The sequence below is a fragment of the Bufo gargarizans genome, chromosome 8 (genome assembly GCF_014858855.1).
Source record: "Bufo gargarizans isolate SCDJY-AF-19 chromosome 8, ASM1485885v1, whole genome shotgun sequence".
Classification (NCBI taxonomy): domain Eukaryota; kingdom Metazoa; phylum Chordata; class Amphibia; order Anura; family Bufonidae; genus Bufo; species Bufo gargarizans.
The window spans coordinates 34,182,081-34,199,388 of NC_058087.1; the positions used below are offsets into that span (position 1 = coordinate 34,182,081).

General features: G+C 44.3%; 1 protein-coding gene across 2 annotated transcripts in view; it reads right to left on the reverse strand.

Annotated features, from left to right (window-relative positions):
• Positions 1-17,151, reverse strand: part of TMEM169 (transmembrane protein 169) — a 30,350-nt gene extending 13,199 nt beyond the window's left edge. The window contains exons 1-3 of one of the 2 annotated variants that reach the window (XM_044303970.1): positions 17,024-17,151; positions 5,832-6,202; positions 4,734-4,915 (exon numbers count right to left, since the gene is read on the reverse strand). In XM_044303970.1, coding sequence (XP_044159905.1) covers positions 4,734-4,915; positions 5,832-6,141 — 492 coding nt within the window. In that variant the 5' untranslated portion in view covers positions 6,142-6,202; positions 17,024-17,151. Of the gene's footprint in view, positions 1-3,371; positions 4,916-5,831; positions 6,203-17,023 lie in introns of those variants that run through there. The other variant, XM_044303969.1, reaches the window with a different exon arrangement.
• Positions 17,152-17,308: the final 157 nt, after the last annotated feature.

Consider the following 17,308-nt stretch of genomic DNA (forward strand, 5'->3'; position numbering starts at 1 on the left):
GATCAGCCAGATTCATTGAAGGGCACGTTCACTTGTGGCTGACACGATGCAGGGCAATTTTTTTTTAAGTAGATTTTGTCGCTGGTGATGATTCAGACTCATCAGTGCACAGGGTAACATCCACAATGAAAATCTGCAGTATACTTTGACATGCTATGGCTTTAAAATTTTGCACCACTGGGCAATTTCTGCTACATATTGATTCTGCAGCGTATGGCTGAGAATTGATAAAAACTCCTTTATTTTGCTGGTACTGCACAACGCTATGGATTTGCCTCACAAAAATCCTACCGTGGACCTACCCTGAAGAGGTGGATGCTGTAATGAGACAACCCCCTTCCCCTAGCTGCCTTCCTCCTAAAGCTACGACCATGTAAGAATCAGTCTGCACGGGTATGATGGAAATCCATGCCTGAATCAGGGGGCGCAGTATAAGCAGCTCTGTAATTCCAAGCCAAATAGAAAAAGTGTAAAACTTGTAACAATGATTCTGGATCAGCTTCTTTCATCCTGACTGAGTCTGGGTCTCTAGAGAGCGATGGGCAGCCTCTCAGTACCAGGCCCGTCCAAAATGGCTCAAATTCAGGTGCTACCATGTGTAACGGATTCTACCCCCCGTGGGCACACATGAGGGTCTGCAGCAGGTATGTCAGAAAGACTCAGCCAATATTAACCCCCACAGTGCCAGCAATATAGTCACAGACACAATGTATTTCATTTATAGCAGTTTGTCATATTTGTTACCTTTAATTTTTTACCCTGAAGTCCTCCATTGTCCTTGCACCGGTACAGCCGGCTATAACAATATCACGCATCGCCGGCTTGTGATCACATCGAATTCCACCATTTCAAAATTACAGGGTAAAAAAAACAACCTGTCTGGTCTACATGATCGGTCACTGCAGAAATGTGCAAAGAAACATATGAAGGCTCCTTCCTGCTATGTCGCCTGAGTGTTCAGAGATTTTATAACAAAGCAATCATGTTAATTACAGAAAGAATAATTATAGCGACAGCAAATCGCACAAGAAATCCAGTGTATAGTACAGAACTCCTGCACCATTCCCCATACTGTGCAAGTAGAACGGGATGAGTAGTCTGATGCTTGTCAGTATCAGCTCAGTTTTGTTCCCATTACAAATTTATATATAGAATTTATCTACATAAAAAGTCAAGTGACTTTATACCTGCATTTCATCCTGTATTATACTCCAGAGCTGCACTCACTATTCTGCTGGTGCAGTCACTGTGTACATACATTACATTACTTATCCTGTACTGATCCTGAGTTACATCCTGTATTATACTCCAGAGCTGCACTCACTATTCTGCTGGTGGAGTCACTGTGTACATACATTACTTATCCTGTACTGATCCTGAGTTACATCCTGTATTATACTCCAGAGCTGCACTCACTATTCTGCTGGTGCAGTCACTGTGTACATACATTACTTATCCTGTACTGATCCTGAGTTACATCCTGTATTATACTCCAGAGCTGCACTCACTATTCTGCTGGTGGAGTCACTGTGTACATACATTACTTATCCTGTACTGATCCTGAGTTACATCCTGTATTATACTCCAGAGCTGCACTCGCTATTTTTCTGATTGTAACAGTCAGTACGCTGAAGGGGAAGGTATGTTTCCTAAATCATATGACTGCAGAGTGTTTGGTGTAAAGAGAACACTTCTCAGAATGCAAAAAAAATATAAAATAACAATTGTTCTTTTAAGAAACATGCAGGGAATTCCATGAGATTTCTGCTCTGAGGCAGGCAGAATTATGACTGCAGCTCTGCATCATGATAATTAATAATTGTATTTTCAAGAAGTTGATTGCAAACTTTTTTGCAAATGTAAAAGAGAAGCATACACATAGGACTAGGAATGAGTGAACTTGTGTTTTACAAGTTCAGGTTCGATTACAGTTCCGTTACCACAGGCCATAACGGAATTCTATGACAGAATGCATAATGGATTGCCTTTAAGAGGTATTCCATTTTGCATTCCGGACGGATTCGTTATGCGGCCCCATAGATTTCTAATATGACGAAATGCGTCTTAAAGGCAATCCATTATGCATTCTGTCATAGAATTCCGTTATGGCCTGTGGTAACGGAATTGTAATAAAACCTGGATCTGTAAATCACAAAGTTCGCTCATCCCTATTTATGACTCCTCCGAGGAGCTATTTGAGGGGGATGGGTCTCACTACTAGACAATTCCTAAAAATAAAAAATCACCCCTTCAATTAGAGTCCTTGAGTCATCCTCTTATATCCGATTACCAAAAATCCTGTCCCTGGAAGAAGTGGGGAAGCTGGGTGGCATCCAATATGGCCACCAGTGCTGTTCTTACTGTTGTCAGCCAGCGCTTCTATAGTCTTTGGATACGTAAGAGTCTATTCACACGCAGCAGATTCTATTCCAGTCATCTCAATGGGTTTGTTCAGTCAGGAAGGACATGGATTTCTACAAGTCTCGTTCCGAGGAATCCGCCCTGTGTCCATGGCCCCTAGAAGGTAAAACCCGCACAAATTTTCCAATGCGCCGACACTGCACGTTATAGGAATGGAGCAATGGGGTGGGGGGGGGGGGCTAGTGCTGCAACCAGTCGCCTCGCAGTCAGACAGATCTGATGTGACACTTATAAGAAGGAGGGGGATAGGGGGATGAATTGATGGAGCATCTGCAGAGGATTCTATGTATAAATATATATTTATATTCCCAGCGTCGACTATAATAAATTGTTTATTATTTTTCTGTATCTTCTATCGCTACATTATAGATATAAAAACCTCGCTGGAGGAGGACTAGGTCAGGTTTTCTGCCTCCAAATATAAACAAGAGCGTTCTCATTCATTGACAGTAAGCACAGATCCTGAGACATAGGAGGAAATATATTACAAAGCTGCAGAATGTTTCCTTATGTAGCGTTTACCATTCATTTACATAAAAACCTCTTTACTAGTAAATCTGCTCGATTTGGGTCAGCGATAAAAAGAGAGAAGATTTGCTATTAAGTACACTAGGAAAGCTGGGTGACGACCTCATTCGGAGCTTTGAAGGGGGGTTTCTAGGGGAGAGAACTGTAATAATAAAAAATAAAATAAATAAAATCAGAAAATGTTAAACAAATTAGGAAACAGCACTATTTCCCTAACATTGTGATCGGCGTGTTAACACAGGACCAGGAAGTGGAGAGAAGCACGGATCAGCGCAGCGTCAAAATGATAGCGGAACAGCAGAGGCGAGCGTCGTTTTTTGATTATTTTTTTTTTACTATTTTCAAGCCTTTTTTTATAAAAAAAATAAAATAAAAAAATAACATATCTCTCTGGAAAAAAACCCTAACAGCCGCCATATTGATGGTCTTGCAATGAAAAAACGTCTCCCGGGAATTTATAAGAATGTAACAGAAGTGGACGACTCATGGATTTTTTTTTTTATCGGGGGTATTTTTTATTTTGGGTCATTGCATCACATCACATTTTATAGAGCACTTCTGCGCCACAGAGAAGAAACTCAGCTTTGATAAAAAAAACCTTCCTTAATTTAGAAATAAAATAAAAAAATAGAAAAAAATAAAAAGTCTAACAAAATATGATCCACCTTGTAGCAGATAAATATAAAACCTCTGAATCATGCAGTGAACAACAATTATTGTGCTAAACGGAAAACAAACGCTTCATTAGTCAAATGACATAGCAGAGCCGGCTGCGTGATTGATGCAGTGATGAAAGGAGCATCATAAAAAAAAATATATATAATAATAATACATTTTTCAGTATATTTAAAGGGAACCTGTCACCATGGATAAGGGGTTCAACTTGACCCAATCATGAGCCCAAAGATCTAGCAATTAAATATCCACATTCCATCTGTGAACCCTCTCAACCATTCAGCAGAGTTAAAACGAGTCATGTGACTCTTCTCTGGAGAAACGGGAATAGTCATGTGCCTGATGAGTCAAGTGGGTGGAGTTCACTTCTGCTTAGAGGGTCATAGAGTAAATGCTATTTTGCCTACTAGACTGACTTTGATAGAACACTGAACAAACGCCTGATCTGAAGTGAGTCCTAGTGAGAGGTCCCCTTTAAGGCTGAACTTGAAAAGCTCTCAAGTTGTAGTATCTTAGGTCACAGTCCAAGACATGCAATAGGCAGTGGCACAGGTTCACTAATCACCAGTATTATCCACGAGGCACAGGACCTTCCACAGATCAGCATTCCATAATTACTTTAAATAAGGTAAAGAAAACAGATGAGAAACTAGGAATTCTTCTCGAAGTCACACGGCCGAGGTCTCCACGCCCTGCGCAGAGCCCTTCACCGACAAACTACCCGATATATTGTCAGAGTCCAGTAATTCTACAATGCTATAGGGAGAACAGTCTTCCAGACCAAGCTTGCTACAAAGCCACCCGCAAAAACCCTTCTCCATGTCCTTCACCGCGTGCCACCACTCACCAAATGACCAGGAGATCTGAGTCACTGCCGTGTACGTGGCCAGAGACAGAGACACGACCACTATGATGATAGGGTAAAAAATTATTAGGAAGGGGCAGAAGGTGATCTTGTGCCAGAAAGTCCTCTCCTCGTTGTAAACCAAGAAGATGTTGTACCAGGTAATGGTCACGTAATAGAACGAAACCACGAACGACAGAACAAATACGACCGGCAAGCAAAGAAGACTCCACAAGAGGACGTGAGGACCTTTATCTGGGCCTACCGAACAAATTTTCTTCCCCTCAATCGGCTCGTCTTGTAAAGGCTCCCTAGATCGTGTAAGTTCTTGAAGTTCCTTCTCGGTTAAAGTGACATGGATGTCCACCATCTGCCCCTTCTTCTTCCCACGGGTGATTGTTCCGGTTAAAGTGACATAGCGACTATCTGGAGGCATATTCCACCCACCTGGTAGACACAACAATTAGCTTACATTAGATCTGAGAGCGCAGACACAGATGGTACATGAGGTGGGCACAAGTGTAGAGGGCTCCACCAGTGGAAGCATATTATAGCGGTCATATTCTTGTACATAGGAGTAGTATTATAGTAGTTATATTCTTGTACATAGGAGCAGTATTATAGTAGTTATATTCTTGTACATAGAGGGCAGTATTATAGTAGTTATATTCTTGTACATAGGAGGCAGTATTATAGTAGTTATATTCTTGTACATAGAGGGCAGTATTATAGTAGTTATATTCTTGTACATAGGAGCAGTATTATAGTAGTTATATTCTTGTATATAGGAGCAGTATTATAGTAGTTATATTCTTGTACATAGGAGTAGTATTATAGTAGTTATATTCTTGTACATAGGAGCAGTATTATAGTAGTTATATTCTTGTATATAGGAGCAGTATTATAGTAGTTATATTCTTGTACATAGGAGTAGTATTATAGTAGTTATATTCTTGTACATAGGAGCAGTATTATAGTAGTTATATTCTTGTATATAGGAGCAGTATTATAGTAGTTATATTCTTGTACATAGGAGCAGTATTATAGTAGTTATATTCTTGTACATAGGAGCAGTATTATAATAGTTATATTCTTATACATAGGAGCAGTATTATAGTAGTTATATTCTTGTACATAGGAGCAGTACATAGTATAGTGAAACTACAATTCCCAGCATGCTTTATTCACTTCTGTGGGAGTTCTAAGAAGAGTTAAGCAAGTGTGCATGCTGGGAGTTGTAGTTTTACAACAGCTGGAGTGCCAGAGGTTGGGTACCCCTGATATAAGCATTAAATGGTAATTCTGATTAGGACATTATACTTTAGGATGTATTGTAATGACAAAATGAATATACATTGGTTACCATCACTTAGCGGAGTCCCCAGAAATCTGGATCCTTCCTCTGTACTTCTCTCCCCGGTTTCCTGATTGGCCGCTTCATCATCCAGGACCTTCTCATTATCCGAGCGATACACAATGATGGATTCTGGACGCGGCTCCTTTTTCTTTCTCTTCTTCCGTTCTATGGTCGCCTCTCCTGTTGCCCCCTCAAAAGACACAGCTGCCGCAGCTCTCCGGAGCGTGTTCCTTAGGGGACTATTTGGGGCACTCCTATTTGGTTTTGGGGCAGACTCCTCAATCCCAGCATCGCTGGGAACGACCTCGCTCTGCATGTTGTGGAGCTTCAGAAGATCCTGGATAGGTCAGTCATCCATGATATGTGCTGCATCCAACCTAAGGGGGGTGGGGGTGGGGGGGGAGATAAAGTTATCAAATGTTAAACATACAGCAAATTACAGAAACTCCACAATGCAGTGCACGGTCCTATGATCCATCCATCTACTCCAGTCACTTCCAGAGCTGCAGTCACTGTTCTGCTGGTTTCCGGTCATCACAACTCACTGCACTGTGAGAGCACACAGAGTATTAGTCAACATGACTGACAGTAAGCAGAAATGTGGATACAGCTCTGGATGTGACTGGAGCAGAGGACATATAGGGAACCTCCATGGGGCAATGTATTGGCCTCCCAGAAGCAAGTCCTCCAGTAGAGACAAGGGCAACTTTTTTAGTTTTTTCCCTGTTTCTTTCCACTTAAAAAAAAAACCCAGCAACTTCTTCACCGATCTGGAGGCGAACACTGGTAAGAAAAGCCCCACAGAGTTCCAATGGTGCGTATTACAGCTCCATCCAACTCTGAGCTTGTGTGGAGCCATGCAAGATGTCAGCCATTCCTCCCCACCCGCCATACACATGCACACTCAGCCAAGCCTGCATGTTCTCTGAACAGATAGGAATTTGCTGCTGGCACCAGCTGATCTATCTTACGAACAAATGGATTGGACATGTTGTAATTCGACTGATCAATCGTTCTCTGCCCCGACCTTTGCCGTTGGGGTAATGCTTCATTTACCATGCTGGACTGAGCAGGCAATTATTGGGAAGGAATCGTTCCTTCCCGATAACTGCCTGCTTGGACACCTCAGGATAGGTCATCGGTATCTGACCCGACACTCGGGGCCCCGCCAATCAGCTGTCCGAGAAGGCACCGGCGTTCCTCCGAGCTCTTCAGCCTTCTCCATGCTCGCCGAGCGCAGGGCAGTACGTTGAATTGTGGCTGTGCTTGGCATTGCACTCAGCCCCTAGCTGCTCACCTTGGTGTTGTGACCGATGAACGTGTCGTCACTGGTCTAGGAGAAGCTGAGAAGGCTGTCCCGCTAGAGCACGGCTGCCTTCTCAAACAGCTGATCGGCGGGGTACCAAGTGTCGGATCCCCATCCAGCCCTGGGGCAGACGGGGCCTTGTCGGGACAGGGCCGGACTGGGGATAAAAACCAGCCCTGGAGAAAGTTGCACACCAGCCCCACAGCTTTGCGTCATTATTTACTTGTTTATAATAGGAGAAAGCAGTCATTATAAAACACGTGTGTAAACACGAATATGAACTTTGCCCCACGATAGCTCTTTTGTAGAACCCCCATTGTTCATATTATCACAGTGTTTTCCCAACCAGGATGCCTCCAACTGTTGCAAAACTACAACTCTCAGCATGCTCAGACAGTGTTTTACCACGCCCTTTGACCCGCCCCTTTTTTGTTGTCCACCTATTTAATGATTGTTGCATGCAGCATTTTACTTGACCAGCTGTTTTAGATATTCTATGGCAGTCCTCTTACAATCCCCCCTCCCCCCAATGAGCCTTTGACCAAATAATAAAAATATTTATAAAATCTCACCCATATGCTGCAAAAAATAAATAAAAAAATCTGCAATGTAAAATCGATAATAAAGATCAACTACAAACAAACATACTCCACATGAACACTTACAGTTACTTGGCTCGGCCCTTGGGGATCTCGGACGCCACTTCCACACTTTGGCCGGGGGCTCGACGGAGCTGATGTTGTGTTTTATCCTAATGAGAAAGATTTTATAATAAGTATTTGGAGAAAGGGCAGCGGGATAGCAGAGCAGGGAGAGGCTGGTGCTGCTACTAGGGGGTCATACCATGGGGGAGTAATAAAGCCCACCATAATGCCCCCCCAGTAGAAATAATTCTCCTTATAATGTGCAAAACATACCCCTTTATAATGCCCCCAGTTGAGCTAATGTTCCCATATTGTGCCAATATAAAATACACCTTCTCAGTGCCCCCGTAGATGACCCAATAGTGCTCCCCCCCTTCACTATAGTACCCACCATAATGTGTCCCAGTATAAAATTTCCCTATACAGAGCCCCCCATATAAAATACCCCTTCTTTTTAGCCTCAGTAGATGCCCATATAGTGCCACCCAATAATCTGCCATTAATAAGTGCCCCAATAGATGCCCCCAATCATGTGCCAGTAATAGGAGCCCCCCCACCATCATGTGCCAGTAGCCCCCCTTATCATGTGCCAGTAGAAGCCCCCCTTATGTGCCAGTAGCCAGAGTAGTCCCCCTTATGTGCCAGTATCCCCCTTATTATGTGCCAAAAGCCCCCCTTATTATGTGCCAGTAGTCGTCCTTATGTGCCAGTAGCCCCCACTTATCATTATCCAGTATTGTACCTATATTTAAAAAACAAAACAAAAAAAAACACACTTATACTTACCTCCAGTGATGCGATGCAGGCCTCTACGGGCCTGTGTCCCTCGCTATACGGCTCAGGCGGCGCAATGACGTAATCGTGCTGCCTGCACCGGCCTCTGATAGGCTGCCAGCACTAGGCCGCCAGCCTATCAGAGGAACAGGAGGGGACACACCTCTCCCTCCCCTGCCGCAGCATAGACATTTGTATCGCCGTCCTGAGCATGGCGATACAGAGGACTATGGAGATGAGCGCTTCCACAATGAAAGCGCTCATCTCCTGCTGTGCCCTGCCGCCCCAACTTGTCACCAACTTGTCACCAGGGCAGCGGCCTTGCGGCACTCAGGCCTGCCGGCCTAACGGGAAATTTCCCGGTATCCCGGCAGGCCAGTCCGGCCCTGTGTCGGGACTCTGAACCTGGCAAATTTACTAACATTTATACCAGGAAACAGGTGTAAATGTTGTCGACAAACTACTTGAGCCAAGAGCTGGAGTCGTTTTTCTCTCCAATATGCTATAGGATTTATGGTCACTAGGACCTTAGCGTGACTTCTGCAACCTCTCTGACTAGTAGGTTATAAAATATATATTTTTATTATTTTCTCTTAAAATACATATACATCTTGGGAAATGGTTTAAAATTCCTCAGGGAGAATAGGATCCGGGTTCTGTCCCCTGTTTACTTTATAATGTGTATTCAGATTCGACTTGTATAGTGCAGGATATCTATCCACCTCTAAAGTCTCCGGGCTCGGCTCATTTGCCTTGTCTATCTGTGTACACTGTCCCACCTACTAGTCAGAGAGGTTGCAGAAGTCACGCTAAGGTCCTAGTGACCATAAATCCTGTAGCATATTAAATAGAGCGTCGCAACCTCCTGAGGGATTCTGTGTGTGTCAGATAAATGGTTTTCTCTCCAGGCTCGCGGACTACTTTAGATTCGAGCACGCCTTATTGTAAATTAGCAGAATCTTACGTCAGCTCAGGGGGGAATCTCCTAAGGCTACTTTCACACTAGCGTTTTTCTTTTCCGGCACCGAGTTCCGTCACAGGGGCTCTATACCGGAAAATAACTGATCAGACATATCCCCATGCATTCTGAATGGAGAGCAATCAGTTCAGGATGTCAACGGTTTTATCTCCGGCGAAAAAAACTGAAGACTTGCCGGAATGTCCCCATAGGAATGTATTAGTGCCGGATCCGTCCTTCCGGTCTGTGCATGCGCTGACCAGTAAAAATGTGATAAAAGATACAAGACGGATCCGTCTGTCCGCATGACAAGCGGAGAGACGGATTCGTTCTTGCAATGCATTTGTGAGACGGATCCGCATCCGAATTAGTCTCACAAGTGCTTTCAGCCACATCCAGATCGGCAGATCCAGCGGGCAGTTCCGACGACAGAACCGCCAGCCGGATCACACTGCCGCAAGTGTGAAAATAGCCTCACTACGGCTGTGCTCAGCACTGTACATATCATCAGAAGACAATCCCAGCCGATTTCCGTCCTTTCTTCAGCGCTCACAGCTGCAGAGGATGTGGCCGCTTCCATCGTCCTCCATCCCTTCCAGCTTCTCCAGTTTCCTAAGGACTTGCCAAAAGTTTATTAGGTGTTTAGCATCTTTGTTGCCCTTTATTACTGGAGTTTTTGCAGTGTTTTTTTTTTAGGCATTTCCAAAGTTCAAATATTGCAGGGAAGTCTACAGGAAATAGTAAACATAGTTTTTTAGGGTCAATGGCATGTTTTTTTTTTTTTAAATCATATCCCGTTCTGTTGTTTCTTGTCTCTATTTTTTAACCTCCTCTTGAAAAAATGTCAGCGAGTGTTGCTGGAGGGGGACCGAGGGGTCGGGCAGTAGATTTCTCCTCTTTCAGGATACAAGTTGAATGCGATTGTGTATGGAAGGGTCAGAGAGTCAGGCGTTTGGCCATCTCGAGTGTATGTCTACACGTCGGCGGATTTATAGCACAAGAAATGTAGATTGTGGTTTCAAAACCCATCCATGCAAAAATCTAAGCATGCGGCAGATCCACGACGTATTCACGTCAGGCATGGATTTCATGCAGTGGACTTATTCCACCGTGTCTGAACTTCCCTTATCCTGGGTCGATGGAGTTTATCTGGACGCAGATTTCATAGTAAATGTGCAATAAATCTGCACCAAAATGCACATGTCTTAGGACGCCTTCACACGCGGCAGAAGATTCTGCAACTGAAAACCAGTTCCATTCACCTTATTGGGGCTTGCAGAAATCCATGCGCTTGCTGCCCCAATCAACGAATGGAACCGATTTTTAGTCAAGAAATCTGCCGCATGTGGAGGCACCCTCACCTGCAGATTCTGACACTGGTTTTGGTGCAGATTTCATCCTATACATTGCAAAGGACTCAGGGGGGGTTTGCACTTTCAGCCCCTTCTCTAACCGGGAACAATACACAGAACAGGTTTCAGTGAGGAATAAATAGCAATAATCGTACTTTTCCAAACATTTTGATAATTATCGCAATGTGCGTGGGCTCTATGGGGGCTATTCTGATCCAGCAGATGAACATAACCCAACCGTTCCTTCATAGGAACATCTAGACCAGAAACATCAATTATTAGTGATGGTTTCTCTTTAAAGGAAGTCAACTGCTCTCCTATCTATAGACATGATGAATGCGGTTCTGGGAATTTGCATTCATTTCCACCACAGAAGAAGGTGACAATCACAGACCCAGCTGGGACCCCCAGGGCTGACTTTCACTGGAGGGTGGACATGTCTGGCTATTCAGATGGACAGGGAAGCAGAGTACGGGAAGGGTCCACACCTACCATAGAAATGCAATGAGGTCTGACCAAAGAGAAGGTTGAAGGGCGAATGAAAGAGAAATCCCTTTATAAATCTAAAGCCCCAGCTAACATCTGTTCACACTTTGGTTATTGGGCAGTTACTCCCATCAGTTCCAAGGATTTTTGGTGCCCCATGAAAGATGAGATCACCCGACAATCGAACATTACGCGGGGTAATTACTAGAAATGAGTGGTTATACTGTATGACGGGCGGATCTACTGAAAGACCCCAGATTGCTGTCCTCTACCAGAAATAAGGACTCATGGAACCCGACCCATAAACATAAGAACTCCTTGGAAATACAACCATCTTGGAGCCGCCCTCTTCTGTCACACTGGAAGCGCACATGTTCCTTGGAAGGTTGGGTGACAACCAGTATATCCATTGCTTCTGCCTTCAAAAGAGTGGTCATCCAGCTCTGCATCACCACAACACAGAATTTCTTTCCGGAGCCTGGGAAAACTTGATGACACTTTAAGGGCAGTTTTTTTTTTTAGGGGGTCTTGCAGTTTTTTGGGGCATTTAAGTTAAAAATTGCCATCTCCAGTCTATGAAAAATATGGAATGCAGGACACACATTTTTTTTGCTTCTGCTGTCTGTGTTCCTTAGGGTTCTATGGTTCTTACACATTTTGCACTGGCGTTCTTTTACCAGTAAAAAAAAAAATATAATGGCAGAATTACTGCAGTTTTTTTTTTTTTTTGCCAGTTGTGTTTTTTTGGGGGTATTTGTTGCACAAAGTGGGGATCATTTGCAGCAGTCTGCACCTGGAATGAAAACTGCTCCAGCCCTTGACTTCTGTAGTCTTAACTCCTCTTTTGCGCCCGTTTCCAGGCATAAACTTTACTAGATTTGTCGGGGCCTGGTCCGCCCAAACACAGGTGTTAGAAAAACAGGGTCTTGCAACTTTTTTTGCCAAAAATTGGCAGAGGCCTCTTAATAAATACCCCCAGCATCTCTTACCACTGGTGTTATTTTCAAGGTGACTATAGTCTACAGAGATGATGATGATGATGGGAAACTGCCTGATGCTGCGTTATTAAAAAAAAAAGAAGCATAAGACAAAAACCACCACCTAAAGTAGGAAAACCTCAGGAATAAAAAGCGCTTGTGTGTCCTGCGTCTCATACTTCCCTTCTAACATCTGGAGCCGGTGATTTCACTGCAAAAAACGTGCAGAGAAACTGCAGATCAAATGTATTTAGTGGTGAAAGTCTATGACAGAAGAGGACAAGTGAAGAACATTAGGCCTCATTCACACATCCGTGTCCGTGCTCAAATCTGTGAGCAGGTGGTCAGTGATGCATCCGTGAAGGATCCGTGTTGGGTCTGTGTGTCAGTTTTTTGCTGTCCGTGTTTCACTGACACAGAACAGCTGAAACATAATTTTCAAAGAATCTCTTCTTAATGGTCTGTGAAACACTGATGGCATCCGTGGTTTTCACAGACCCATAGACTCTAATGGGCGTGCATCCGTGCTAAAAACACGGATGTCTGAATACACACATTGAAGTGAAGGGGACGTGTGCTGTCCATGGAGAACACGTAAAGCACACATCCGTGAAACACTGACATGTGAATGAGGCTTTAGTGTTTTTTTTTTAGGACATTTTGGAAGGGGGGGGGGGTCCTATCTTAAATATCCAGGGGACTAAGTTTACCTTCACACAGTGCGTGTTACAGCGCTTGGATTTTCTGAGCAGACTGTGCGTAATACAGAACCTGCTATCGAAGATCTCCTGTGCACGGTGCAGATATGTTCTGTGCGGAAATTGACCTGCGGGGCTTGAAATCCACAGTGTAGGATTCGCCCTTCACAATGCAAAGTGTGAGATCTGGGCAAATCTGCAAGTAAGGCCTCCTGCACACAAATGTTTTTTTTATTTTTTAATCCTGTTTACGTTCCGTTTTTTGCATTCCGTAAACGGAACCAGTCATTTCAATGGATCCGCAACGCACAAAAAATGTAAGGTACTCCGTATGCCTTCCGTTTCCGTATTTTCATTCAAACATAGAACATGTCCTATTGCCCGCAAATCACGTTTCGTGGCTCCATTCAAGTCAATGGGTCCGCAAAAAAACAAAATGCATCCGTATGTCTTTCGTATCCGTTCCGTTTTTTCGGAACCATCTATTGAAAAAGTTATGCCCAGTCCAATTTTTTTTATGTACTTACTGTTTAAACATTATTGCATGCTTCCGTTTCTGCTTGCAATCCGCAAAAAAAAACGATCACAGACGTAAACCAAATGGAAAAACAGAACAGAAGCAGAATGGAAGTGGAAACACTACTGAAACAGAAAAAATTGAAAAACGGATCTGTTTAAAACAGACCTCAAAACCGAACGGTCGTGTGCAGGAGGCCTAACACATACGGATTTTGGTGCGAATTTGGTCCTCAGGCTACTTTCACACTTGCAGCAGTGTGATCCGGCGGGCAGTTACGTCGTCGGAGCTGCCCGCCGGATCTGCCGATCTGGATGTGACTGAAAGCATTTGTGATACTCATCCGGATGTGGATCCGTCTCACAAATGCATTGCAAGAACGAATCAGTTTCTCCGCTTGTCATGCGGACAGACGGATCCGTCTTGTATCTTCTTTCACATTTTTTACCGGTCTGCGCATGCGCAGACCGGAAGGACGGATCGGCACTAATACATTCCTATGGGGAAAAAATGCCAGATCCGGCATTCAGGCAAGTGTTTTATCTTGCTACGGTTTTATCTTTTGCCTGATCAGTCAAAAAGACGGAACGGAAGACATCCTGATGCCTCCTGAACTGATTACTCTCCATTCAGAATGCACAGGGATAAAACTGATCAGGTCATTTCCGGTATTGAGCCCCGGTGACGGAACTCTATGCCGGAAAAGAAAAACGCAGGTGTGAAAGTAGCCTAAAACAAAGCAAAAACCATGTTGAAAATCCAGCTAAACTACACTGCCGTGTGCATGTACCCTGAGGAATTCACACACAGCAAATGTCTTTGACGGTCCCTTTCATATGAACGGAGGTCACAGAGGCACCTGCCGCAGAAAACCCCCATTCACATCTACCAAAGGGATTTTTCAGTCAAAGTCATTTCAGACCCAAATCCGCCTTGTGTGAACAAAGCCCAACTCGAGCAATGAGTGCAAACCTAATCAATTTGTTCAAATGGATAACTCTGTGTCCATGGCAACGAGACGATTGCCTCCCACCAATGGAAAACCGCTCTACTGTTCTGATCACGCCGTGTATACGATTCATGAAGTTAAGGGGAGATGCATTATAACCGGCGTACGCGCTTGTCCTGTCAGCCTGCCCGAGCACCAGAACTGAGCCAGGAGCTGCAGTGGCTCTCTGGTGTAAAGCGCTCAAGTTTTCTTCCGCATGTGTTGCTTAATGGGGGGGGGGGGGGGGACCACTGAAGGCCACCGTCTCACAAACCAGGCCGTGCATCAAAATCTGTGACCGGCTGGCAAGCCTCGTCACAAAACAAAGAGCAGTACAACAAATGGGTTTTCTGGGTGTTCAAAGCCTCACGCACATGACCGTAGCCGGTGCCCACATTGCAGCCCGCAACAGTTCACTTGAATGGGTCCCCAACCAGGAGATACAGTGCGGAACGGAGGCACGGAGCGGAAACCCAAGGAAGCACTATGGAGTGCTTCAGTGAGTTTTCTGTCCATTCCTCCACACTGTGCATGCGCTACTTTTTAACAATGTAGATCGCGCACCCCATTCAAGTGAATGGGTCCGTGTCCTCAGATGGCAGGCACGTGTTCGCTGCCCGTGCATTGCACTGGCATGGCCGGCACACAGTCATGTGCATGAGGCCTAAGGCCTCATGCACACGACAGTATTTTTTCACGGTCCGCAAAACGGGGTTCCGTTGTTCCGTGATCCGTGTCCGTTTTTTCTTCCGTGTGTCTTCCTTGATTTTTGGAGGTTCACCGGACCAGAAAAGTGAAAAAAAAATCAAAGTCAAGTTTGCCTTGAAAATGATAGGAAAAAAACGGACATGGATCACGGACGCGGATGACAATCTTGTGTGCCTCCGTGTTTTTTTTACGGACCCATTGACTTGAATGGGTCCGCGAACCGTTGTCCGTCAAAAAAATAGGACAGGTTTTTTTGACTGACAGGAAACACGGATCACGGACGCGGATGGCAAACGGTGCATTTTCCGAGTTTTCAACGGACCCATTGAAAGTCTATGGGTCTGCAGAAAATCACGGAAAACGGAACAACGGACACGGATGCACACAACGGTCGTGTGCATGAGGCCTTATACTGATGACCTATTCTCACGATAGCCCATCAGTATCTGGGTGGGGGTCCAACGCCCAGGATGTCTCCATGGTTTTTCCACTGATATGTAATAAACACATTAAAATCAATGGGTACGTGTGGAAAACAAGGACGACAGCATTCATACACGAATCAGCACGGTGTGAAAGAGGAGAAAGTCTATGGAAATGATTTGCTGTACAAAGGTGCAGGGGGGGGGGGGGGGAATGCATGTACCAAAACACATGATGCCACAAATGCAACCACCTAAAAAAAAAACGTCACGGACAGATATCAATGCATGTATGGGAAGAAATGTAGTGTCTGCAGCCTGAAGTGGAGGAGGGGAGAGCTACTGTAGGGCTATATATAATAATAGATAGGAAATTCCCTCACTGGATGCCAGAACACAGGCTGAGCTGCTGCAGAAAACAGACGACTCCCTGTTCTGGTCAATAAAATTCCGGTGATTTTTTGGGGGGATTTAATTGTGAATTGGGAGAGCAGAAACATAAAGAGACCACAGTGAAGAGTTCTACAGCCCAGTTCACACAGCGTAATAAACACTGGTACACTGTACCATTCACAGTCTATAGCTACACTGAAACATTGTAACATTCAGTGTATAAACTACCAAACATTGTATCACATTCACTTGTATACTTATACACACTGAACCATTGTGACCTATCACCCATTGACATTGTATATATATATATATATATATATATATATATATATATATATATATATATATATATATTCACCAAATGAAGAGGCAGCACTTCCAGTCATGGGTGATAGGGTGACGACCCCAAACTTTATTCCCAGCTGGGAATAAAGTTTGGGGTCGTCACCCTATCACCCACTGACTGGAAGTGCTGCCTCTTCATTTGGTGAATATATATGTTGGAGGACAAGCCAGCCTCTCTGAGGATATTGCACCCAGCGCACAACGTCTGACTGTGCTGCTGCATCATCTGTTGTATATATATATATATATATACACACGCACACTGAGACAATGTGTAACCTTCTAGATCTGCACTGTATCACTATATTATATATTATATATATATATATATATAGCCCCAGGACCTTGTAGATTGTGACTATGGTGCATTAGCAGTCTATAAGATAAACAGCCCTTTGTACAACATATTAACCTCTTCCTGCCCATCATTATACACTCCTGAAATTTGATCATCTGCAATTAATAAGGCACATATTTAATGAGCTGCCTATAAAAGCTTCCTACTCCTCCTCCTGCCAATATAAAGCCATGGAGTCAGTGTGACAGTCTGCAGAGAGTCAGTGCAGTGATCTGCAGCAAGGCTTCTGTATGGGGAACAACCAGTACATAGATGGATGTGCTGCTCACCTGCTGCCATGTACAGGGGGTCCTGGGTGATGGTGAGGAGGGTGACCCTCAAATACGAGGTAAATCAGGATGTCACTGTGTCCATCCCAGGACTGCTGCTCCCTGCACAAAGCCCAGTGTGTAGACCCTATTCAGGCATAGCCACGCCCACAAGGCACATCCCTGGGCGGGGCCTGAGCTCTTACACATGACCTCATTCAGCACAGATGAGAGCTCCTTGTCTCTGTGTCATTAAAGGGGTATTCCCATCACAATGATCACAGCCTAATCTGGCAATGATGTGAC